The 25,460-nt window shown below is 53.4% G+C and overlaps 1 protein-coding gene across 1 annotated transcript; it reads left to right on the top strand.

The window, feature by feature from the left end:
- Nucleotides 1-543: 543 nt before the first annotated feature.
- On the top strand, nt 544-23,952 carry Cpz (carboxypeptidase Z). Its single transcript, NM_153107.2, has 11 exons — nt 544-737; nt 7,057-7,089; nt 8,403-8,777; nt 10,607-10,819; nt 13,563-13,759; nt 14,306-14,467; nt 14,989-15,147; nt 17,917-18,052; nt 19,359-19,498; nt 22,419-22,518; nt 23,489-23,952. The coding sequence occupies exons 1-11, from the start codon at nt 635-637 to the stop codon at nt 23,833-23,835; spliced, it is 1,965 nt and encodes a 654-aa protein (NP_694747.2). The 5' UTR covers nt 544-634; the 3' UTR covers nt 23,836-23,952.
- Nucleotides 23,953-25,460: the final 1,508 nt, after the last annotated feature.

Genomic DNA, 25,460 nt, shown 5'->3' with positions numbered 1-25,460 from the left:
ATCCTTCAGGAAGGTCCTCTGAGCTAGGTCCCTGCTGGGTCCTGCAAGTGGTGGAATCAAAGTTCGGGGGACTTTTCTGGAACACAGCCCCACACAGAGGATCAGAGCACTGACAGCATCAAGGCAGGGGTGCGATGGTACCAGCACCTTGGCTCCACACGCAGCTTCCCTGGGAGAGAATCCACACAGGGGACAGGCATGAGAGACCCAGTCAACCTCATTTAGCTGGCTCTGACCAAGGCCTGGCTCACTTCCAGCTGGGGTCAGCTCTGGGCCAGGACCCATCTCTACTTCTGATGCTGTCTCCACCCGCCCACAAATCAAAGTCTTTAGGCCAAATCAGCAAGCATTTGACGACTAGCTCCCCAGAGCCTCCCATAAGAGGGCAAGTCCCTTTCTTTAGGAGGCGGAGTTCCTGGAGGGTTAGGGGGCAGGTTGGCTTTTATCTGCCTTTCCTCCTCCTCCCCGTTAGAATCCCTTCTCCAGTGTCTGGCGCTGCCGGTTGTAACCCGACTCCTGAGCCCGCTCCTCACCCCTCCCCCCCTCCTCAGCCGAAGGGCCCAGCAGCGCCTCTCGCGCTCCCCGAGTGCCACATCACTGCGCCCTCCCGCGCATCCGTGCATCTGTGCCCACCATGCCGACAATGCCGCTGCTGCTGGCCGCGCTGGCTGCGCTGGCCGTGCTGGCCCTTGCCGCGCGCCCCAGCCCCAGCTGCTCGCCTGGACCCGACCCCTCCGGTAGGGTCCCAGCCGCCCCTGTGGGTAGATTTAGATACCCCTTTCTCCAGCCACCTGGGAACTTTTCTCTCCTTGTAGGTCGCATTCTGTCACCTGGGTAGAATATCCTGAAGGTGCCACATTGAGACCTTAGCCAGTACAGAAAACTTTGCTGGGGCACTGAGCTGTCTCAGCATCTGAGCCAGAGACCCCGGGGGAGACGGTTCGGCTGCAGGCATCCAGCACCGCCACGGCAGAGCAGGCACCTGGCCTGGTGGGATCCGAAAGTAGGTCAGAGTGAGCAGGTGCCAGGACTTCAGGACAAGGCGGTCTGAGTCCCCTGTCCTTCCAGGAATGGGTAGGTGCTGGCCACAGCAGACTCCTGACTTCAAAACTCCTGGCTGCAATGAGGATAACTTTTTATTTCCGGAAGTAGCCCTGAGAAGGGTGGAATGTTTCGGCAGGGATAGGACAGGGAGAAGGAGGGACACCCAGGGATCACAACGGAGGGTCCTGAGGATGGGTTTGGAGTTCTGGACTCCGTTCTGGTGCCTCTGCCCCTCCAGAAGTTGGGCTCCAGTTTCCCTCTTATTTGGTTGGGGATACATTTAGTTCACATCCTTTATGTCTTTATCAACAACAGCCACCTGAGTCTAGTCGGAGCCCCTAGGGTCTTTGGAGCCCATGGTATCAGCTGTAGAATTTTAAGAGCTAAGATTTGTGGTCACCTGAGAGGCTGTCTGCTCCAGCTACACAATGCCTCTTTTCTTTGCCCTCAGCCTGGGGCTTCCTCCCTACCCTTGGCCTCCCCCAGCCCTCTATCCATCCTCCTGTAGGATAGACAAGTAAAATACAGGTCAGTGGGCAAGTGTGTACATGTGCAAGCATGTTTGGGCCTGTGTGCAGAGCATGGCTGTGGAGCGCTGCTAGAACTTTCAGTGGAGGGCCTTTCTCTGAACCTTTGGTATCCCAGAAAATGCATAGATTCAAAACCTGCTACAGGAAGCCTTTCCTGGCCTGCTCCGCACCAGGAGTACTAGCCCCAGCCCAAGGCTGCCTTACAGACACCCATTTCCTCACTGAGACAGGACACGCAGGTGAGCTCTGTCCCTGCCTGGGCTGAGAACCACGACACATCAGGGAATATTTCTGGAGGGAGGGACAACTTTGGGTCCAGTCTTCCTCTATAGGCACATGCATGGAAGTTTAGAAGGCTTTCAGATCTGGAAATTTCTGGGTCAGCCCGGCAACTTCCACCCAGGCTGCACGTCTAAAGGTGGCCACACACCCCACCTTCTCCCTATCTCTATGTCCCAGGGGCTTGGAGCAAGCCTGGTGGACACCTCTCAGCTCAGTCGTTTCACTGATGGAGGACTCTTCATTGAGCCTGAGTCTGGGTTCACAGCCTGAGTCCTTTACTCTGCCGTGATTGGGGGCAGGCATCCTGCTCTATCCCAGGGCGCTCTGACCACTCTGCCGGGCAGTTGAAAAGGGAATGCTGGACTAAGAGCAGCTTCTGTCCCTGCCTTGAAGAAATGCTGCCACCTTGTGGGTGATGTTGGTAAGCCATGTGGACCGCTAAGAAGGAAAGAGAATAATAATGTAAAAAAATCCAATTATCTGAAAGATTACCTCAATATTTCCTCATTGGCATACAATTATGACTGGAATATGATCTAGGTTGCTTTCTATTGCTGTTGTAAGTCACCTCAACCAAAAGCAACTTGGGGTCTGTTTGGCTTACACCTCCTGAGGGACATTAAGGCAGAAACCTAGAGTCAGGAGCTGATGCAGAGACCACAGAGGCATGCTGCTTACTGGCTGGCTTCCCATGGCTTCCTTAGCTTATTGCTTACACACGCCAGGCCCACTCGCCTAGGGTGGCACCGTCCCCAGTTGCCAAACCCTCCACATCAATCATTGACTAAGAAAATCGTCACATTGCCTACGGGCAATCTGATGGGGGCCATCCCTCCCTCAGTTGAGGTTCTCTCTCCCCAGCTTGGGTAAACTTGATCAACAAAACAAAACATGATATCACAGAACAAGTCGCCTTCTTTTAAAACCACTAAGTCTGAATTTTATTGTGGATCTTTCCACTTACAGTGGCGGCTGGTTTCTACTTTCTGGTCTTGGGCCCTGGACACCCACATTCAGTGTGTGGCTATCAGACAGGATGGAGTGGCTTTAGAGTCTGCAGCAGGCTCTATATATTCTAAGGAGCTGTAGGTTCAGGCATCTGGAGTTTTTCAGGATGTGTTGTGGGCGGCAGGAGGTGAGCGGGCAGTGGTGATGAGCCACAGTGTCTATGGCTATGACACAACGATGGCAAGATGGAGCGCCTTTGAGTAAGTAGCTCCATCCTTTGCTCTGTGCATGAACATCAAAGGCCTGGAGAGACTCGCCCAGCTGGGGGAGGTGCTGTTTCATTCTTTAGATGGCTGTGTAATCCCTTAGGCACATGGCCTTACTCTGGGTCCCTCCTCTGTCCCACTTCAACTTTACCATAACCAGAAGAGATCTCAAATTCTGAGCTGCTAATGGATCTCCCTTAGGGATAGGGTCTTTGATGCTGACCTATACCTGATGGTGAGCACTTTTAGAGGTAAAGTGGGGTACCAGGCACAGATTGGAGCGAGGCAGTCATAAGTCACGGACACTAGGAGACTTTGGAGCTAGACAAGGCAAGGAGTCCTCTGTGGCCCCTTAGCAGTTGCACGCTGGTCACACTTGGCTCTGACTGCAGCATCCAGAGCTTTGGTGGGGTGAATTTCCACTGCTGTAACCCACTTAATCTGGGGTGTTTTGTCATGGCAGCTCTAGCAGACGGGTCTGCCATCTTTGGTATGGTGGAGGCCTGGAAGTAGGTGGGGGTTAGCTTGGTGGTTGCCTGCCCCTGGCCACCCCTTTGAGCCCCGATCAAGTGCTGTTGCCTAAGAGGTCACCTCCTTCTACACGCTGTGTGCCCAAGCTATGTCATACTGACACACCCATGAGTTACCTCATCTTCCCCTCAGCTGCCCTACCAGACAGCACTACTGTTTCTCCTCAGTGTTCAACAAGGAAACAGCATGGGGCACGTTAATCTCTGAATGTGTTTCCTCACCTGTGAGCCAGAGAGAATGGACTGGTGATGAAGCCATCAGGTTCTCTTTCCTGATCCCTGAACTGTGGTCCAATCTCAGGGCTGGGGTCCTCGGTGGCTTTGCAGAACAGCTTGGGTACAGCCAGCACCTGGTGGCCTTGCCTTAAGTCTGCCTGCAGGTGGCAGAGGACTCAGGGTCAAGTTCAAGTTGATTTTTCTACTTATCCCTCATCACGGTCTCACTGAACACCCAGGCTCCTACAGAGTGAGCCTTGCTATGCACTGTGCGAGCCTGGAGCTGCAGGAGCAAGGGTGGAGCAGTGTGTGTGACTGAAAGCATCCTCCTAAGCTGACTGGGTTCCTTCCAGCATCCACCTTGGTCCAAAGTCAATGTAGAGCAAGCAGCAGCCAGACTGTGAGTCCTGGGGGTGGAATCTCTGGATGCAATGTTTCACAGGGCCCTGTACAGGGTGGAAGTCACACCAGGTCCCTCACGGGATCCCTCCTCACGTCCTGACATTGTAGATCGCTTTGCTTCACTGACCGCAGATGATGCTACCCTGCTCTGGGCAGAGGTCGGGTCAGTTTCTCTTCACTGTTCTTGACAGTGTTGACATCCTGTGTCCTCCTGCTGTGGGCCGTGAGAGCACATGTCAGGGACACTTAGAACCACAGAGTTTAGCAGCCTTCTGAGCTGGGCCAGCCAGGTGCTTCGAGATCCCTGCATGAGGAAGGTAGGGCCTTGAGCCATGTGTATGTGCGGCAGGGGGCTTGACCCCCCCCCTTTTGCTTGCTTGTGCTCAATCCACACATGTTGTAGTGGGTTTGTTTTTAGGGGTAGGCACCTGCAGACTTTTATATTGGGGATAAAGGCTGTGGTCCTCCCCAGGGGTACCTGCTAAGGACATTCACAAGACAACCTGTTTTGTTAGTTTGGCCTGAAGCAGGGACAGTGAAAACAGATATTGCTAACTGTGGGATGGTGTCCTTAGGCTACATCGTTGTTAGATGTGGGTCATCTTCTAGAACTTTCATACTATATTCCTAAAGTGATTACTATAAGCCTCATATAAAAACCCATAAGAATAGAAAAGTGAGACTCATCCAGGCTCCCGCTGTGTGGGTGGGTGAACCCGGAGCCACCCGGGCCAGAGGCTGGGCTCCTCTGTTATCCACTGCACTGACTCATGACCTGGGCTCTTTACAGCATAGTGAGGAGGAGGAGGGAGAGGAGGAGGAGAGGGAGGAAGAAGAGGAGCAGCAGGAGGAAGAGGAACAGGAGGAGGAGAAGGAGGGGAGGGAGGGGAAGGAGGAAGGGAGAGAGGAGAAGGAGAGGGAGGAGGGGAGGGAGGAGAAGGAGAGGGAGGAGGAGAGGGAGGAGAAGGAGAGGGAGGAAGGGAGGGAGGAGAAGGAGAGGGAGGAGGAGAGGGAGGAGAAGGAGAGGGAGGAGGGGAGGGAGGAGAAGGAGAGGGAGGAGGAGAGGGAGGAGAAGGAGAGGGAGGAAGGGAGGGAGGAGAAGGAGAGGGAGGAGGAGAGGGAGGAGAAGGAGAGGGAGGAGGGGAGGGAGGAGAAGGAGAGGGAGGAGGAGAGGGAGGAGAAGGAGAGGGAGGAAGGGAGGGAGGAGAAGGAGAGGGAGGAGGAGGAAGAAAAGGAGGAGGAGCAAGAGGAGGAGGAGCAGGAGGAGGAAGAGAGGGAGAAAGAGAGGGAGGAGAAGGAGAGGGAGAAGGAGAGGGAGGAGGGGAGGGAGGAGGAGCAGGAGCAGGAGGAAGAGAAGGAGGAGGAGGAGCAAGAGGAGGAGGAGCAGGAGGAGGAGGAGAGGGAAGAAGAGAAGGAGGAGGAAGAGGAAAGGGAGGAGGAAGAGGAGGAGGAGGAGAGGATGTCCTGGAGTACCAGGGGCTTCTTGTGGCCTGAGTACACACCAAGATCTACACCATAAAAGAGTCTGTGTGACTCCCTGATAGCTGAGAGGGTAGAAACTGGGCATGCCGTGCACTCCTGTAGTCCCAGCATGTGAGAGAGAGGAGGAAGGTAAGGAGTTGAAGATCATCTGCAGCTACACGGGGCATACAAGATCACCTGGGCTACAAGGGACCCTGTCTCAAACCACCAAAACCAACTCCCTATCTCAAAGATATTAAAAACCTCAGCTACCCTCTGAATGCCGCAAGGGTATGGTGTCTCAAATGCTGCCTGTCTCACAAGAACCTGGGAGTAGGATCCCAAATTGAGGCAGCCTTGCACATTGTAGGTATACTGTGCACAGTGGGTTTTGGTAACCAGGGTGGGGCCGAGTCTTTGCTGCTTTCTCTCTAGGTAGCAGGCATAGGTGGCTCACTCCTATGTCCATCTGCTGCATGACTTTAGATCTTGAGAGAAGCCTATGGGTGCCATGCCCCTCCAGGCTCCTGGTCACTGCCAGGTTCCATCTGCACAGGACAGAATACAGGCATTTGTTGTAGTCCCTATGCCAGAGGGTCCATCTCCCCTCCCATGCAGGCACACCTGCTCCTGAAAGACCCCTCTTTTGGCCATGGTCATTCTACCACACTTCTGGCCCTTCCCTGCACAAGCCATCAGAGTGCTTCCAGATCCTCCACCAGCGCTGGACCAGTGTAAACCTGAGGCAAAGTTTCCTCCTTGCCTCCTTCTTGTGCATAGGATGCCCAACATGTGCTTGACTGAATATGGCTGCTGGTGGTCATGGGGGTTTTATGGCTCCTCCTGGATCTTACTGTAGAGTCCATAAGACCTGCCCTCAGGAGGCCCTCAAGACCCTGCAGTTTCATGGATAGTTTTGTGTGTTAGTTTATGCTAGAAAGGGGGTCCCAAATTCACACAGCACTGAGGCCCCATATTCTTTTGGTGTTCTAAGGACTAAATAGTCTGCTTGGATGGCTCTTTGAATGATGTTCAGTCCTGAGTATGGTGGTGGTGGAGGCCATGTGCACAGTCTTAAGCTAATGGCTCAAGACTCTATGGGGGCTGATGCATGGCTGGCTATGGGGATGTGGGCACAGGGCCCTCCAGGTTGGTTCTAGGCTGGGCTGGAGAGTGCCAATGCACCCACGTCCTTAGGCAAGTCCTATGGTTTGTCAGACTCTGCTGCTTTGAGCTCAGAGGTCAGCAGTGCAAACCAGGGGGGTGAGGGTAACAGAGGCTAGAACAGGGCTCATCATCAGTGAGTACCCAGCAGAGGCCTTGAAGGGAGAGATGTGTACTGTATCTGTTGTTAATCAGGGTTGTCTCTTTTCCCAGGTAAATGTCAGAGGCTGGTCTACACACACAGTGGTAGGTGCCACCCCACCCCTGATTTGTCTTGTAGGAACTCCACAATCCCCTGATCCCTGTGCTGTCAAAGCAGAGATGCTGGCTTTGGATGTGGATAGCAAGATCCACGGAAGGGAGACTAAACAAGAGAGTAGCCTGCCCTGCCTGCCCAGCTCTGCCTGGGGGCAATGCTAGGGGTCCCTCCAAGGCTAGCCCTGTGTTTGTCTCTTGCTATAAGTTTCTTTTTCTTTCCTTGGAGGGGCATGTTATGCTCAAGATAGAGCCCAGAGCCTCCTGCCCGTTAATCACAGGCTGTGTTTCTAATCCATGGCCCCTGACAGAGAAGCCATCCTTGGCTTCTGGCCCTGCAGGCCCAGCTGGGTTTGTAAACTTGGACCTGTCCTTCCTGTGATGAGGAGAAGTAGGGCATCTTGCTTAGTGACTTGAAAGCTATGACTCAAAACTCTCAGGACAGGGCTGAGGACACACCTGTCTCCCACCAGCTGTGCACATCTGGTGGGACACACCTGTCTCCTACCAGCTGTGCACATCTGATGTATTCTATACAGGGATTTAGGAAACTGGGGAGCATTTCCTCCATAGAACAACCGGCACCATAGCTGAGATTTGTGGATCATGTCTGTCATCTCAGCATTTAGTAGGCTAAGACAGGGGATCTCTGTGAGTTTAAAGTCAACTTGGTCTATGTTGAAGTTTTAGGCCAGCCTGGGCTACAAATTGGGGGCTATCTCAAAACAAAACAACAACAACAAAAACAAACAAACAAACCAACCAACCAAGAAGCTGGCTGACAAATGACTCAGTGGATTGCAGGAGGTAGGACAGTGGACACCCATGTTGGTCCAGCACAAAGTGTTTAATATCAGAGGAGATGGCCTGCTTTGGCCTGCACTTACAATGTCCTTGTAACAAGAGGAGAAACAGAGCCAGGCCTGCCAGGTGCATTTTGAGAGGACTTAACTTTGTCCCGAGGCTGGGATATTTCACATGGTTCTTGTGAGCATCTCTCCTTTGGGCCTGTATGAGGCTGGCCCCCTGCTTTTGCAGGGCCAATTCACTGGCCTCATCATGCATCCCCTGGCAGGGCAGGCTGCCTGCTCCCATTCTGTGGGTGCCATTGTCATCCTAGACCATTTTCTGGCAGGTAGCTGGGTGCAGTTGCTTCAGAGTCCCTTGCTGTGTCTCCATGGACCCTGCTTGCCTCTGTCTTTGTCTCCCCACAGACTGGGTGCTCCATCATTGCAGGCCCTGGTCTTAGGTGGTATCTACTTGGGCATGGGTCATCATGTGACCTGCTGACTCTTCTTCTCCAGCCACCTGTGTGGACCTGCATCTCAGGACCTGTGCGGATGCCGCCTATAACCATACATCGTTCCCCACACCGCTGGAGCACCGGTCGTGGGAGGCAGTGGAGTCTAGCCCTGAGTACATGCTGTTGGGTGTGATACACTTTCTCCTGGAGGGTCAGTGCAACCCTGACCTGCGGCTGCTAGGGTGCTCTGTGTTGGCCCCCCGATGTGAGGGAGGCCACACACAAAGGCCCTGCCGGCATGTCTGTGAGGGCCTTCGGGAGGCCTGCCAGCCGGCCTTTGACGCCATCGACATGGCCTGGCCCTACTTCCTTGATTGTGCCCAATACTTCGCACCAGAGGAGGAAGGCTGCTATGACCCTCTGGAAGAGCTCCGTGGTAAGGGAAGGCTTTGGGGGTACTCCAGGCTGCACATTAGCTCTGGGAGTTACAGTTTGGGCAGGCAGGTGTCAGGGCTCCTGCATCTACAGACTTGGAGGGAAGGGCAGCTTATCAAGAGGGAAAAGTGTCCCATCCATGCACACGAAGGATCCTATCCGTGGAGAGGCCTATGTTCAGCAAACAAGTGAGACATGAGCAGGGTAGACAGAGTGACCAGCTATAGCCACCTTCAGAACTGCATCTCACTGGCCATGTTCCCGCGCAGGGAACGTCTCAGCAGACTTTCTGGCCAACGCTGAGCCTGAAGGATGATCTGAGTCACTCTCCAGGCACAGTCTGTTGGACGGCAGGAGATGATGAGGGCCGACCTGTGACAGAGGAATGAGCTACATTGAATGCTAGTGAGCGGCTCATCTCAGGAGGTGTGTGAGTCACAGAGGGCTGCTTGGCGCAGTGCCTTAGTGAGCACAGCTCTGTCTGTCCCTGTCTGCACCCTTTCACTCGAGTGGTGAGAAAGATGATCAGTACCCACCGTGCCACCCTGGCCCACAGAGTTTTCTGTTCCTGGCAGGAGTCGCCAGCCATGCTTCATCTTGCTTTGTAAGCCCCTCGTCTTCTGTTGCAGTCAGAAAATGGAGGCCCAGAAAAGGAGATAGAACAGGGGCTTCCGTTGGAGTCACCCCGGCCAGCCACTGGTAGATGGGCTTGTTTGTACAGCCTCATCTATTGAGTGCCTACTGTGTACTGAGACGTAAAGGCTGTTGGGGAGGGTGTAGACCTAGCAAAGCCTGTGTGAGTGCCTGCCAGGGGGTGTACCATGCTGAGCCCAGTGTTGGAGCCTGGTCCTGTCCTGGAGAGGGCAGGTTGGGTTCAAGAGCAGGCGCAGTGGGCTCTGGCCAGCAGGAGTTGTGTTCACAGTGGGCTGAGGTGTGGAGGTGGCAAGCTAGTGAGGAGAATGGAAGCCAACCTGCTCTAGCTGAGCCTGCTGCCCCAAGAGAGCCCAGGCACTGGAGAGGGGATATTTTGAAACCACCAAATTGTTGGGTTCATCTGCTCTTTCTCTTCACCAACCATTTTGAGCAAAAAGAAAGCCACAGTAGAGACAACATTAACTCTTTGTGGCCCCGGTCGGCCTGTAGGGACCTGCCTCAAGTTTCTTCAGCCATCAGGGCTGAGGAAAATCCCCAGGGCTGCTAACCACTAGGCTTCTTCTCTAGAGAGGTAAAGGGAAATGGGGCAGGGGAGTCAGGTGTGATGGAGGTCACACTCTGACCAACACTGTCCCAGCCCCTTCTTCTTGTTATAGAAACATTTGGGTGGAATCTTAGCAGACTATGGACTGTGGGGAACCACTCTTAGCCACGCTGCCTGGCACATGTGAGTGTTGACACAGAATAGACCATGGTACCAGCAGAGAGGAAGACAGAGCTGTGTCAAGGCCCCGATGGCAGGGTCATGTCAGACAACCACTGCTTAGAGGCGGATGACAGCCTCTCTTTGATTTCTGTAGGTTGAGGATTCCTGGTGCGCCTTCTCTTGAACTCTGCCTTTCATATTTGAAAGCCCCCATTCAGACACCCACATCTTACTGTCACTTTTACACTGGAGTGGAGACATGGTCCATATGCATCTCCTCGGTCGGCACTGTGGCTGGCTGGCTGGCTTGTGGCAGTGCCATCCAGGAGGCCTATGTGTCATCCCATCCCCCACTTGTACAGCAGTACAGTGGGATTGGGGGTGAGGGTGCTGGCCAGGTTGGTGATCTGTCTGTACCATGAGTGGGTATTCAGTGCACACCCCAGCCTCAGTTCCACTTCCTTCCCCAGGAGAGCTGGATGTTGAGGAGGCCCTGCCCTCTGGCCTGCCACCTACCTTCATTCGCTTCGCCCACCACTCCTATGCTCAGATGGTCCGAGTGCTGAAGAGGACAGCGGCCCGCTGTTCCCAGGTGGCCAAGACCTACAGCATTGGGCGCAGCTTTGAAGGCAAGGACCTGGTGGTCATCGAGTTCTCGAGCCGCCCAGGCCAGCATGAACTGAGTGAGTGACCACGTGAGGCCCAGGTGTGATTCCGCCCCTGGGAACAGGGTGCAGACCTACTTAGCCTTGGGGTGCGCGAGCTGGGGGTGACTATCTGCTGCCCCCCCTCTACTCACCCATGACACCTGCCCACAAGGACAGTATTAAAAAGGATTTCTCCAAGCTGGGCATGGAGAACTTAAAGGTGGCTGTCTTAGTCAGGGTCTCTATTCCTGCACAAACATCATGACCAAGAAGCAAGCTGGGGAGGAAAGGGTTTATTCGGCTTACACTTCCATGCTGCTGTTCATCACCAAAGGAAGTCAGGACTGGAACTCAAGCAGGTCAGGAAGCAGGAGCTGATGCAGAGGCCATGGAGGGATGTTCCTTACTAGCTTGCCTCCTCTGGCTTGCTCAGCATGCTCTCTTATAGAATCCAAGACTGCCAGCTCAGAGATGGTCCCACCCACAAGGGGCCCTTCCCCCTTGATCACTAATTGAGAAAATGCCTTACAGTTGGATCTCATGGAGGCATTTCCTCAACTGAAGCTCCTTTCTCTGTGGTAACTCCAGCTGTGTCAAGTTGACACAAAACTAGCCAGTACAGTGGCATATACCCTTTAATCTCTGCACTTGGGAGGCAAAGACAGGAGGATCTCTGTGAGTTCAAGGCCAGCCTTGTCTATATGAGTTCCAGGACAGCCAGGACTACATAGAGACCCTGTCTCAGGGTGGGGGTGGGGGAAGGGTTTCTCCAGAAAAAACATATCACTTGAGTTCAGGAGATTGGACATGAGTTGGTCTCATCCCAACAGACACTTGTCTGAGGAGACTGAGTTATAGCAGGAGAGTAAGTTACCTAAACAGATGACAGTGTGGAGACTCTGTATTCAGGAAGAGGGCAAGGTTTTCTGAGAGATTGGAGGCTGGAGGGACTAGGGCAGGTCATGGAGGGGACACTGGGTCAATGGCCAGTGGTTGACAGAGCTTCAGTCCTAGCTCCTTAATGTGGAATTTGTCACCATCACCACCACGGTGGCCCTGCAGTCTTGTGAGTCCTGGGCCTGCTCAGGTCTGGGTCCTGGTTTCTTTCCCTCTGCTCTGCTCCTCTCTCGAACACAGTTTGCTGAGCCTGCTTTGAGTTTTGGAAGATGCTAGATGCCTCAGATCCTTCAGGGATTCCTTGCTATGATGCAAATTAGGAATCAAATTTTGTTACAGTAATTACTAGTGGTTCTGAGCTGGAAAAGAGACACCAAGCTGACTGTATGTAGGTCTCTAGAATGTTCTAACAGAGACTTGGCTTGGATCGTCATCTCCTGTGTGAATAGGACATGGTGACACTGGAAGTCCCTATTCCCAGCACCGAGAACATCACTAAGGCTGGGCCTCCCTTGGTCCCATGCCCCTGACCATTACCCCATTGCCACTTTGGTGTACTAGGGCCCATCATTCCCTCCAGTTCCAGAAGTCTCTGAGTCTGTGCACTTAGGAGTCTGCTGGGGTGTCCACCCCCACCCAGCTTTCACCTAGCTGGACTAGGCAGTGTGAACATTACAAGCTCAAAGGCCTGTCTCTCATGGGGCCAGAGGTCATCAGGTCACATCTGGCCTCCTGCAGAGACATGGACATTTCCTTGTTGTTTATACCCTGGTATGTGGAGTCTGAAGGGCACGGACATTCATGCTGACAGCTGAAGGTTGCTGGGCCAGACAGGTCGGGTAGGAGATTCTGTTTTCCAATGAGCAATGTTAGATCCAGCACGTAGGGGTGACTTTCCCATGGCCACATTAAAGAAGGCTGCCAGGCCTAGTCTAGTGTTTCTGTGAAACAGCCTTCATCCACTCTTTCGCTCATCAATCCATTCACCACTCACCCACACCTGCCCTTTCCTCTGGCCATCATTCATTATTTTATTCATTCACATGTCCATCTATCCATCCATCCATCCATCTATCTATCCATCCATCCATTCAGACATTTGTTTTTCCATCCAGCTATCCACCCACCAGCTCATCTATCCAACCTCCTAACCATTTATCTATTTATTCATTTGTTCTTCATCTTCTGTATATTTAACCACCAGCTCATAATCTATCCATTCACCCATCCATCCATCCATCCACCATCCATCCACCTATCCATGCATCCATCCATCCATTCACCCACTCATGCATCCATTAATCCATCCACCCATCCACTCATGCATCCATCCATCCATCCACCCACCCATCCATCCATCCACCCACCCATCCACCCTTCCATCCAACCACCCATTCCATCCAATCATCTATTCCATCCAATCACTCATGCATCTATCTATACATCCACTCATTTATCCACTCATCCATTGATCAATCCATCCATCCATCTGTCTGTCCATCCGTCTGTCTGTTCATCCACTCATCTCTATCTATCCAGTCTTCCATCTATCCATCTAATCATTCATGCATTCACTCAACCTTCCCTTCCAGGGCCAGCCGTTTCACCTATTAAGCACTAATGTATTTGACTTTTTGCATAAACACGGGCCATAGATGTCAATAGAAGTCACACAAATCAATGGTACCATATATTATCATAGCATTCTTTACTTATGCTAACAATTGTGGCTAAACATAAGAAATGAGCTCAAGAAGTGAGTGTCTAGATAGCTTCATATGCCCAGAGACTCTCGAGTCAAAGCAAACACTAGTACACCCGGCACACCCTTGCTAAGCCCTGTCTGTGAAACAACACCCCACATCACCGTTTCTTCCTGCAGTGGAGCCTGAGGTGAAGCTCATTGGAAACATTCATGGCAATGAGGTGGCCGGACGGGAAGTGCTCATCTACCTGGCCCAGTACCTGTGCTCGGAGTACCTGCTGGGCAACCCTCGCATCCAGCGCCTGCTGAACACCACCCGCATCCACCTGCTGCCATCCATGAACCCTGATGGCTACGAAGTGGCAGCTGCAGAGGTGGGAGTTCCCGCTGCCTTCAGAAGGGCTGCATCCTCCCGCACTCTTAATCTTTGACTTTACTCATCATTGTTGAGGTTCTGTTTGCAGCCATCTCTCTAGGTGATCAGGGCCAAGCAAGCAGTGGTCCTGCAACATTCTGCCTGCTGGATGAGCAGAGCTGTGATGTCTTGTTTTAGGACAGGGCTGGGGATGTAGCTCAGTGGTAGAGTGCTTGCCAAACATGGAAGATAAGAAAGAGTCCCAAGGAGAGAGTGCACTGGTGGAGGACTAGGGAAGCTCACTAGGAGGGACAGAATGACATGGGCAAGAGTCAGTGGAGGCAAGAGGCTATGCAGGGGGCAGGTGTTCTACCCATGGGAGAATACTTCCAGACCATGATGCTAGGGGTGAGAGAAAGGCCATGTGGAGGCATAGGAGGTGGGAGGAAGGGTAAAGGTGAAGCCATAGGAGCCATGGTCCCGCTTGAACCTCAGTCCCACTGAAGCCTGAGCTGGGAGGCGTGGGATGGGAGATGTTGATCCTTGTCTGGGCCCTTGTGTCCAGGGTGCTGGATACAATGGCTGGACCAGTGGAAGGCAGAATGCACAGAACCTGGATCTGAACCGCAACTTCCCTGACCTCACGTCAGAGTACTACCGGCTGGCCTCGACTCGTGGTGTGCGCACAGACCATATCCCCATCTCACAGTACTACTGGTGGGGTAAGGTAGGAGCTGTGTGGCCCCTCCCTAGGGAACTGGCCCTGCTGAGCCTCAGTATTTGACCTGTAAGGTAGGCCAGGCCCTTGTTGGGGGGCAGTCACAACGTATTGAAAGCCTCAGTGTCCAGCAGAGACATCATTAGTCTGCATCCTGACCCAGACACTTTCCCAGAAGCCCTGGGTTTTCCCTCAAGAATGAGCTTGGCAGGAGCCTTCCCCTCTGTAGTTAGTGTAACCTGCCTTATGTCAGGACCACTGCTGAAGCTAGTGGGGCCTACTCAATGCAGGCACTGGACAGACAGGAGCTGCAGGGGCAGGGTGCTCCTCAGCTTCCAGGAGAGGTGAACCTGACCAGGAGGGGCAAGGTGGGTTCCAGGCCGAAAGGCCAGCAAACACTCTGCAGTGACCAGAGGGAACTGTAGTGGCTGGACAGGAGTTCTGTTGGGTCTGGGGTGGGTGGGAAAGGCAGATGTTGGGCGGGCAGCAGAAACGGCAGAATCTTGAAAGCAGTGCTCGAATCCCGGCAGGTGGCCCCCGAGACCAAAGCCATCATGAAGTGGATACAGACCATTCCCTTCGTCCTCTCAGCCAGCCTGCATGGCGGCGACCTGGTGGTATCCTACCCCTTCGACTTCTCCAAGAACCCCCATGAGAAAAAGATGTTTTCTCCCACACCAGATGAGAAGGTGAGAGATGGACACTGTGCTCAGGCTGAGCAGGTCATTTCTGTTCTAGCTCATAGGCGTGGCGGAACCCTCAGGAGTCCCTTTGCTCGCTTCCCTCACATCCAGGAGATGCCCTGTCAAGCAGAGAGCAGTCTTCCTACTCAGTGTCCTCAACCTTAGGGAGGAACTCTGGCCTTGTGTTTTGTCTTTTATGTTGTTTCAGATTGTACCAGCAGGGGGCAGTGCTACCACATGCATGGTGCCCTTTGGGCTGGGAACTGGGTTCTCTGCTTGGGTTCCAGCTTGGGTGCAGAGGTTAGGGGCGGGGCTCTGTAAGGCCCCTGGTTTCTTAGGACTGTTTTTTTTTCCACAGTATGTGTGACCGAGTAACATTGGAACACTTCCAGCTCTTAAAGTTGCCATGCTATGCCACCCAGCCCTGTTTGTTACAACAGGACAGGAAGCTTATCTTTCCCTCTTGTGGCAAAGAAAGCTGGCAGAGGGAGGGGAGGGGAGGGGAGGGGAGGGGAGGGGAGGGGAGGGGAGGGGAGGGGAGGGGAGGGGAGGGGAGGGGAGGGGAGGGGAGGGGAGGGGAGGACTCAGCAGTTCCTGGTGTTCCCCAGGCCTGGGGCCAAGCCTCCATTCTCTCTTATATTACTAGAGGCTGCAAGCTCCTGTCCCAGGTGGGGCCTGTGCAGGTCTGAGCTAGGCTTGGTCTCTAGTCAGGTCTCCTGGCGAATCAGATAGGTGCAGGGAGCCTGGCGTACCTTCAAGGGCAGTTTTCATTTCAAACCTAGGGGAAGGGACCTGGAGGTAGGGACCATCAGGACGGACAAGGACCAGACTCCAGGTTCCCTGATCTCTGAGCAACTTGGCCAGGGGAACAGCTGTCCCTGAGCCCTGTTGGACACTTGTACACCATACTGATCTTACCTAGAACCTTCCATGTTTCTGGGTCACAATGGCGGAGGAAACTTCTCCCTCCTACTCTGTCCATGGAGGAAGACAAAACAAAACAACACAGCAAGCAGGGACAGGACGGTCAGCATCCATGACGAGTGCCAAGGCTGGGGCACAGTGTATGTAGCTGTGTGTGGATACAGGTGGATTTGCATTCATGTTTGTGTTTGCATATACCATTGGGAATGTATGTATATGCCTGTGTTCCCATGTGTCAGGAGAGGAACCCCAGCCTGGCTTAGACTTAGAAAGGGTTTCCCTTGGGTTGCAGCTTCTCTTAGTGGAGCACAAGGGCAAGGATGAGGTGGAAGGATGCTTCAGGCACAGGCTGTCAGAGACCTCTATGCAGCCAGACCCAGCTCAGTGCCAGCCATGCCTGTATCCTCTGGCTTCTCATCCCCGAGTCTACCCATCAGCTTACACACTCACTTATCCAGTCATTCACCCATTCACTCATTCATGCACCCACTCTCTCCCCGACTACTTCATTCATTCAATCCTTCACTCAATTATTCATTCACTCATTTACACTCATACATTTGCTTGCACACTCATTCAGTGTGGGGTCTCAGATCGTGTCCCTCCTTAGAGCAAGTGCACCCCCTGGGTGGGCAGGCATACCCCAAGCAGCAGGAGGCCCTCCATGCCCAGCCTCTCAGCCTCTGTGCTTGGGGATGTCTGTAGCAAGGAGGTTCACCTCAATGGGTCCCACTAGAGTCAGAAGAAATGAGTCTGCTCCCCAGACATCAATCCTCAATCAATAACGGTGCAGCCTGCAGCCAGTGGCAGGCTCTGTGGAAACCACAGTCTCAGGAGAGGTGGGGAGAGTGTGTGAGGGAAGGAGCTGTCTGGGTGTCTCAGGGGACATCTTTGCCAGTGTTCTATCCTGCCAGGGAGAGTCCTGGGAGCCATGCTCACAGCCCCCAGCCCTTCCTACTGGCCACAGTCCTAGGAGCCAGCACTGCTGCAGCTCACCAGGGCACTCACCAGGCAGTTGCTGAGTGGTGGGGGTGCTGTGCCTGGTGACCAAGTTCCTAGGTCTCTGTAGTTGCTTTGCTCCTTCCTTCCTTCCTTCCTTCCTTCCTTCCTTCCTTCCTTCCTTCCTTCCTTCCTTCCTTCCTTCCCTCCCTCCCTCCCTCCCTCCGTCCCTCCCTCCCTCCTTCCCTTTTTTTTTTTGTTTTTTTGTTTTTTTTCAAGACAGGGTTTCCCTGTATAGCCCTGGCTGTCCTGGAACTCACTTAATAGTTGGAACTGGAACTCGGAAATCTGCCTGCCTCTGCCTCCCAAGTGCTAAGATTAAAGGTGTGTGCCATCACTGCCCGGCCCTTCCTTTCTTCTTCCCTTTCTGTTTTTTTGAGACACAGTTTCTCTGTGTAGCCCTGGCTGCCCTGAACTTATTCTGTAGACCAGTCTGGCCTCAAATGCAGAGATCTGCCTGCCTCTGCCTCTGCCTCCCGAATGAGGGATTAAAAGCATGTGCCACTGTTCCTGGCTCCGGCTGCCATACTTCATCTACATTCCTCATGTCTGCACCCCTCCTACCCACATAGCCTGCAGACAGGCCGCGCCTCTGTACAGCCTTGCTCTAAGCCAGGCCTGAGGCTCACGTGCCCAGGATTATGGGGACGATGACTATAGCTTCCTTTCAGCCTTCACCCACAGGACCATGGAGGAACATGGGATGATAGCTCCAAGGCAGGGATGAGAAAGAAGAGTGGTAGGGGGTCAGACAGTCCAGGTACCGGACCTAACCTTGGAGCCCAGCCCGCGTTTAGATTGATGGGGGAGGGCTGCAGAACACCCACCTTCCTCCTCCATCTTCATCTTCAGATGTTCAAGCTTCTGGCCAGAGCCTATGCTGATGTCCACCCCATGATGATGGACAGGTCGGAGAACAGGTGTGGGGGCAACTTCCTGAAGCGGGGGAGCATCATCAACGGGGCGGACTGGTACAGCTTCACTGGAGGTGCGGCCTGAGCAGGGGGGTGGGTGGGGCCTTCCTCAGCAGAGCCCTGGCACTCTCCGCAGAGTTAGTCAGCATCTGCCTGGAGAAGGGGAACTGGGATGACTGGTCCTGTGACTTCAGCAGTTACTGTTGAATTTATTTTATAATCAGCTTTTTATATAAGCCCTTGCTGCTTGTTAGGGGTTGAACAGGGCTGTGGGGTGCAGTGGCAGAGCCCCGGGGAAGCTGACATCTCAGGGCAATAGAAGACTTTTTGGTTCTGGGTAACAGGTCCTAATGGTTGGGATATATTTACTGTGTAAGATATTAGGGTGCTGTACTCTAAGGCTTCCGGGTTTTCCCAAGCTCAGCGTTCACCGGACCTCTGAGTCCTCACTGGCTGCTGTGTGCTGGGTGAAGGTATCATAAGTGCACTGTGGGAGACACATGCTATGCACACCCTGAAGCACCCATTGAAGCCCCTTCCCTAGCAACAGCCCCCTTCACCTGATTTCTGCTGTGCCCCAGCACCGGTAGACCATTCTGCACTGGGCAAGAGAGCAAGGGACAGATTCACAGGCCTGTGTTGGCACGGCTGGGGCTTGCTCACCCTGCAACTCTGTGTCCCACCAAACCTACTCAGGCGGCCAACAGCTACTGTCCTCATGTGTTCCAAAGCTACTATTTGATCTTGTCACGCTGCCAGGGACTAGCACATGCCATCTTCTGGGGCATGAGAGCTTCCCTTCTTTCCAGGCTTCAGGTACATTGGTTCCCCAGATGGCAGACAAGGGAGATCCTACTGTTGAGGCTGAATGGAGAGATCCATAGGCTTCCTTCCAGCAGCTGGCAGGGCCACAGAGCAGAGGTGGCACCCGTGAGGACTGTGGCAGTGGTAGCTCCGACAGCAGAGCTCAGAAACACAAAAGTCCTTAGAGCTGGGGGGGGGGGGGGACGACGACATTGTAGTCCTCCCGACTTCCTCTCTGGGAAATGATCAGGTCTCCCTGGACTGCTGTTAACTCTGGGCAATTGTGTGCTGTGGTCATTGTCAGACTCCTTGAGGCTGTAGGCCCAATAGCTGGGACACAGAGACCTGTGAGGTGCACTGGCTAGTTTCTCTGGGAGAACAAGATTCTGCCACCCACCTGTCTGAAATCAAGTTTACCTCTGTGGCCTGGTCAGGGCCTCTACTCCTGACCTCAGGGTTATGCATGGAAGAACAGTGGCTGTGTAAATCACCTCTTTGTGCAAAGTGGTGCTGGGCCTGGAGTTTTGTGCCTGCCACAGGCTCTTTGCCCTTGACACTCAGCTGCCCACCCCACAGGTATGTCTGACTTCAACTACTTACATACCAACTGCTTTGAGATCACTGTGGAACTGGGCTGTGTGAAGTTCCCCCCAGAGGAGGCGCTGTATGGCCTGTGGCAACAGAACAAGGAGCCCCTACTCAACTTCCTGGAGATGGTGAGCCCCACCCACTGGAAGCTTCCCATGGTGGGGAAGAAGTCCAGCTTCTACCCTTAGGCTCTGTCCTCTTGGCTCTATCTGGGGCTCAGTGGAAGCATAAGTTGGTGACTTCTCTGACCATCCATTCAAGACTGGGGCTTCCCAACCATATCTCTTCCCTCATATCTCACAGGCATGATTGCCAAAGGGAACGTGGGGGCCTGGCAGTCTTTTGGGGGTACTGGCAGTCTGGAGGGGATGCTGGCCTGCCTCCAAGCCCCGGGAGCTATCAGGAAGCAGTAGGTGAATTAAGCTGAATCTTGACGGAAGAAAAACCAGGCAGGAGCGGGTACTCTCTGAGCAGAGGGGGTGCAGTAGGCGACTCAGTGAGGCACTTGAGACCTACGGGGTCCCTTCCCGAGACTGGAGTGAGGGTAGTTGTAGGAGTGAAGAGGACAGTATGTATGGGGGTGGGTGGGTCTCAGAGGTGATGATTCTGGGATACAGCCTGTTCACACATCAGAGGTCTGCAGGCTGAAGGGTAGACTGCCCAAGAGTACCTGCCTATCTGCATGGAGCTCATCTGGACTAGGTGATGGGGTGATTGAAAATACATCCTCAGAATCCTCCATTGGATCCTGGAGCTAGAGTCTGCTGGGTCAGAGGAAATAGGTGCCTGAGCCAATGCCTCACCCGGCACAGCTCACACAAGTGCTATAGAATAATGACGAGGCACGGAGAGCTATAGGGAGATAACAGCTTTGGGGACATCAGCACATTCAGATGCAGGGTGGCCTTGACAAGTGCACAGTGCTCCGCAGTTGGTCCCGCCCCTAGATGGCCCTGCCCTAGGCAGCCCCACCCCTAGATGATGAGGCCCGAGAGAATGATCACTGTGGCCACAGAGGCATGTGGCTATGCTGGGGGGTGGGGGGAGCAAGAGGAGTGGCCATGCAATGGCAGCTGCCTGGAGTTTAAGTTCAGACTTTGTGTCCCCAAGTTCGGTCCTTGAGCCCTGTTTATTTTCTGGCGAGATCAGGAATCTTCCACCAGGTGAGACCAGCCAGAGCCTTGCTACAGCAGCAGCTATGGGAAGAAGACAGCCCCAAGTAGCACAGAACATGGCCACTGTTTTCTGTGGTAGCTGGCACGTCATTCAGGCAGGGTGTGTCTCATCCACAGGCAGGGCCTGGGGCAGAGCTAGGTGCTCAGGCTATTCTGTGGTCGTCTGGGGAAAATGAGTTAGAAGGGGCTTTGGTGGGACTGGGATCGCTCCGTGGATATTGTACATGAAGTCTCAGTGTATGAAGATTTAATGGCAGGCAGAGTGGTGGCCAGTCGCGCAGCACTTGGCTTACCCCGAGACAGATGACCCCCAGGAAAACGGGCTTGGATCCTGATAAGGATCAGGTCTGTCAGGGCCAATTGAGGTCACTTTCACAGTGATCCTGAGCAGGCCCAGGGGTGGGGGGGTGGAAGAGGCAGAGGCAGAACCAATTCCTCCTGCTGCTCAGCTCTGGGCCCCAGGGTGGCAGAAGAGGACCCCAGTTGAGGTGCAGATCAGAGACTAGCCAACTGGAGGGAGGGGCTCCCGTGGACAGGCCCTGAGACACAAATGCTCACTCAGTAAAACCCAGCAGGGAGAGAGAAGCTAGGCTATGGCGTCATCAGGAATGACATCTTAGAGGCTGAGGAGTGAGGGCTTCTGGGAGTGGTAGAAGGGGCCAGTCAGTGCAGATGGCCAGAACATTCTAAGAGGGCAAAGGTGGGGGGGCACAGAGGTCTAGAGGGATACACGCATGGGGGAACCACAGGTTAGCCATGACCACTGGCTCTGTAGGAGTCAGTGTCTTTCTGTGAGTGAGGAGGAGGGAGGGAGGAGCTGGCTGGGTTGGCACAGTGGCCTCCGTACCATCAGTTGTCCTCATCCAACAACTCCTCCTCTCCCTCTACAGGATAGCATTTCTGGTTTCAGCTCCACAGAACAGCAATCCGTGCTCAGGAGCATCCAGGCAGTGGTCACCCATTCAGGGGCAGCCAGCTACCACTTAGGTGTTCATGTCATGAGAGTTGAGCTCCCAGCCTGTGCTAGCCACATCTACATGCCCTCTTTTCCCAAACCTTCAACCCTGTTTTGTTTATTTCTAAACTGTAGAAGAGAAGTGACTAGATTGTTGTGTCTGCCTCAGTGCCTCTGGGAGTCAGGAGGGAGGGTGGCAGCCACTGAGAGCTGCTGGCTCTGAGCAGTGGGGGACTTCTGGGATTGTTGGGTTCCCGACTTTGCTGATCTTAGAAGCACTATGAGCCCTAGGTGTTATTGGCAGCTCCGGCCCCACTAAGATCCATTCTGTAGCTGAGGAAGTTGAATGTGCAGAAGCAAATGGTTTTCTGGGGTCAGGAGGCCCCCTTGTGTGCAGAAGGCACGGGGTGTGGCTGGGAAGCAGAAAGGTCAGTTCATAGTAGGGCTGAGTCTGTCCAGCTTCATGGCTGCCCTCCAGGGGTCCTGGGCTTTACTCTGAGGATACCGCTGAGTGTCTGGTGTGTAGACTGACACATGCAAGTGTAAGTAGTGAGTTGAGGGTTTGAGGACCTGGTCTGTGTCCTCACCAGGCTTCCTGCTAGAACCTCCGCTCAGAAGGGACCGCGAATGCCTTCCTAGGCTAGGGAGGTACAGATGCTCAGATGCACCTAAGGATAGACAGTGGAGGCTGTCCTCAGTGTCTGCGGTCAGGAAGGAAGTGTACGTGACCCTTAGGAAGAGCTTCATTGTCGGTCAAGCAACCCAGAAGGTACGAGTCAGACTGCCAGAGGTACCTCAAACAGGAAACAAGGCCTCAGCTGTACAAGCAAAATCCCAACCCAGAGGCGCCCGGGGGGCACTGGTGAGAGTGACATTGGGGTTAGACGTCACTCTGTACCTTCTCTCTGGTGCCTCTAGGTACACCGAGGCATCAAGGGTATGGTGACAGATAAATACGGAAAGCCAGTCAAGAACGCACGGATTCTGGTGAAAGGCATCCGCCACGATGTCACCACAGGTGAGCCACAGCCTGTGCCCGTCTGTGGGGGAGGTCAGTGCAGGGCTCCCATTTCACCAGCTTCTCTATCCATTCTCGGCCAGCTTGGTTAGGGAGAGTGGCAGCCTGGAGCCACCTCCCTCTGGGAAACCTAAACATTCAGGACCCAAGGTTCATGCTGGGACACTGTGTGTAGCATACTTATTTTGCTTGTAGCTGCGGCAAAATCCTTGATTAGGAGCAGCCTAAGGAGGGAGGGCTCCATTTAGTCTCCTAGTCCATCCTAAGTGAGGGCATGGTGGGAGGCTCTACCTCCCAAAGGTTCCACAGCCTTCCAAAATGGCACCACTCACCGAGCATCAACTGTTCACACACATGGGCATGGGGGACACTTCACATGGAACCCACAGCACCCTGAAAGTTGACTGTGTCTCATGTGGGCTTTGGCTGTCCTTAAGCCTTTCCCAGCTTGCAATCACAGTTCCGGGTGATGGAGAGCTGGCTCTTGCAGAGGACCCAGGTAAAATTCCCAGCACGTCTGGTGATTCACAGCCATCTGTAATTCCAGTTCCAGAGGATTCAATGCCCTCTTCGGACTTTTGAGGGCCCTATGCGTGCGTGTGGTGCAAATACACACATGCAGGCAAAAGATTCAACTGCATAAAATAAAAATAAAATATTTTAAAAGCAATTTTAAAATAGAGACCTATAATGTGGGTCTTGGCAGCACCATTGTCTGGTAGAGGGTAAACTTGCAAAGCCGGGGGACCGGGTGAAGCCTGCCAGGAAGAGGTGGCACCTAAGTAGGGCTTTGAGGAATGAATAGGAGTCTGATGAAGAGGTGGAGGACACTCTAGGTGGAGGCAAATGCTCATCCCACCTTGTGCTAAGGCCCATTTACCCCCATCTGTCATGCGACCTCCTCACCCTGACTGTCATAATTCTGCCTCAGCCTGAAGCCATCTGAGGGTTGTTTCTGTTTTCTTCGAAGCCCCTGATGGTGACTACTGGAGACTTCTTCCCCCGGGTTCCCATATCGTCATTGCTCAGGCCCCTGGCTATTCCAAGGTCATGAAGAGAGTCACCATTCCCTTGCGCATGAAGAAGGCCGGCCGTGTGGACTTCATCCTCCATCCTCTGGCGACAGGACCCAAGAACTTCCTTCCTGGACCTTCGAGAGCTTTACCTCGGTTCCAGGATCCTCAGAGAGAGCCCACACAGATGGATTTTGAGCCCCCCAGGGCTCGTAGGCAGCCAGCTAGTGGGAGCAAGCCATGGTGGTGGGCTTACTTCACATCACTGAGCCCGTACAAGCCACGCTGGCTGCTCAAGTACTAGCACCCCTCTCAGGCCCGACCTTGATGTCCACCTCCACAGCCTGGGCTTCTGCCTGGAGCCTGGCAGCCACAGACATCATACACAGCCTCTGAAGCTTATTAAAGTATGTTCACCCACTGTGATGAAAGGCTCTGTGCAGAGAGGGGAGGAACTGGGCCCTTGCCTACTGGGGGCAACTCAGACTGGGCCCTAGTGGAAAGGACCCTAGGTGGTGTTCTCCCTGCCCCCAGTATAGTACTGGAGCTATCTGGACAAGGCCCATGGGACTGCTGTCCTCTCCTTGAAGGCTGAGCTCCGGACCCTGCTGCTGCAGGTTAGGTGGCCAGGAAACATCTGGATAGGAAGAGTAGGGAGACAGAGGTGATTCCAAGGCTGGATCAAGGCCTCTCAGGCAAAAGAGTTAACACCGGATCCCTGTAGCTTGACTAAAATCTGCCTTTGTGGGGCTCACAGCATCCATGGGGCTCTGATTCTGGGGCTCAGTCTCCTTGGTCTTCTTTCATTCTTATGTTTCTACCCTCTCAGGTCCAGAGATCTCCCATGACCCCATGTCCCCCATCGGTGGTCTTTCTTCATCATCTCTCTTACTATAAGGGCTTGGACCACTCCCAGGATTTACCAGGTTGGGAGTTCTCTGGCCTCCTAAGAGGTTCTAGCCACTAGCACTGCAGAGCATAGTCAAATTGGGGTTTTAAACAATAGAAGTTTATCACAGCCTAGTCCTGAAAGGGCTGGATTGTCTCTGCTCGGCTAGTAGGTATCTCTCTTCTCCTCATGTCATGTGGGGTCATGACAACATGACTATTACTTGACTGTGGAATGCTTCCCTCTAAGATGGCCTTTTCCCTCCCTCTGGCTAACCTTTTGCCATCCTGAGCTGGTCCTATGACCTTGCATGCTCTGCAGAGGTCCATGTCCCCTGTCCCCCAATAGAAGATGTACAGGCAGAGCCCAGCCACCGCACGGTCTCACTCTGCCCCGGCACTAGATCATGAACCACTCTCCGAAGACTTTATGAAGGTCATTTTTTTCCCTTCCATTTTCGTATACAAATCTAATCTTTGGAGAGCCCACTCCCTTCTAACTCATTCTAACTCACAATATTACAGGCTTTCATCAATAATAATATACGATCAATTACTCAAATGTAATTGATTAGTTAAGAGAACCACATTTCCCCTCTTAGCCTGTGTCTGATTGTACGTAAAGCACAGCAATTGCCCCCAGAGGGTGGCCTTGCCCTTGGCTGTGGACTGTCTTGGCTTTTTAGCTGAGATTGAATTTATATACAATTTGCTAATGTTGGCTTAAGAAAAACCCAAAAGGGCACTTTATGTCCCAGCCTTACCGATGACACCATCCCAGGGTGCGATAAGCTGCCCTCGAGGGGGATGAGTGGCTGAAATTGCCTCCTGAGCTGCCTCCGAGCTCCGTTTGTCTTTATTTGGTTGTACAGATAATTTTTTTTTGTCATCAGAAAGTTGAGTTCCATAAATACAGTATCGTTCAATTTAATAACGAGATTCAGAGCTGACTTTGTCCAGTCTGCATCTCTCTTTGGTTGAAACAAACCCAAGATGTTTCTCCAAGATGGCAGTGATGCAAAGAACATTTCTAGCAAGGCC

Source organism: Mus musculus, chromosome 5 (genome assembly GCF_000001635.26).
Source record: "Mus musculus strain C57BL/6J chromosome 5, GRCm38.p6 C57BL/6J".
NCBI classification, from domain to species: Eukaryota; Metazoa; Chordata; class Mammalia; order Rodentia; family Muridae; genus Mus; species Mus musculus.
The sequence above is the reverse complement of the archived record's forward strand: the minus strand, read 5'-3'. Positions and strand labels throughout refer to the sequence as shown.

Coding starts and splice junctions, on each gene's coding strand:
- Cpz (NM_153107.2), top strand. CDS start 635: ATGCCGACAATGCCGCTGCTGCTGGCCGCGCTGGCTGCGCTGGCCGTG. Junction 8,778..10,606: donor CCCTCTGGAAGAGCTCCGTG/GTAAGGGAAGGC, acceptor TTCCTTCCCCAG/GAGAGCTGGATGTTGAGGAG. Junction 14,468..14,988: donor AGTACTACTGGTGGGGTAAG/GTAGGAGCTGTG, acceptor GAATCCCGGCAG/GTGGCCCCCGAGACCAAAGC.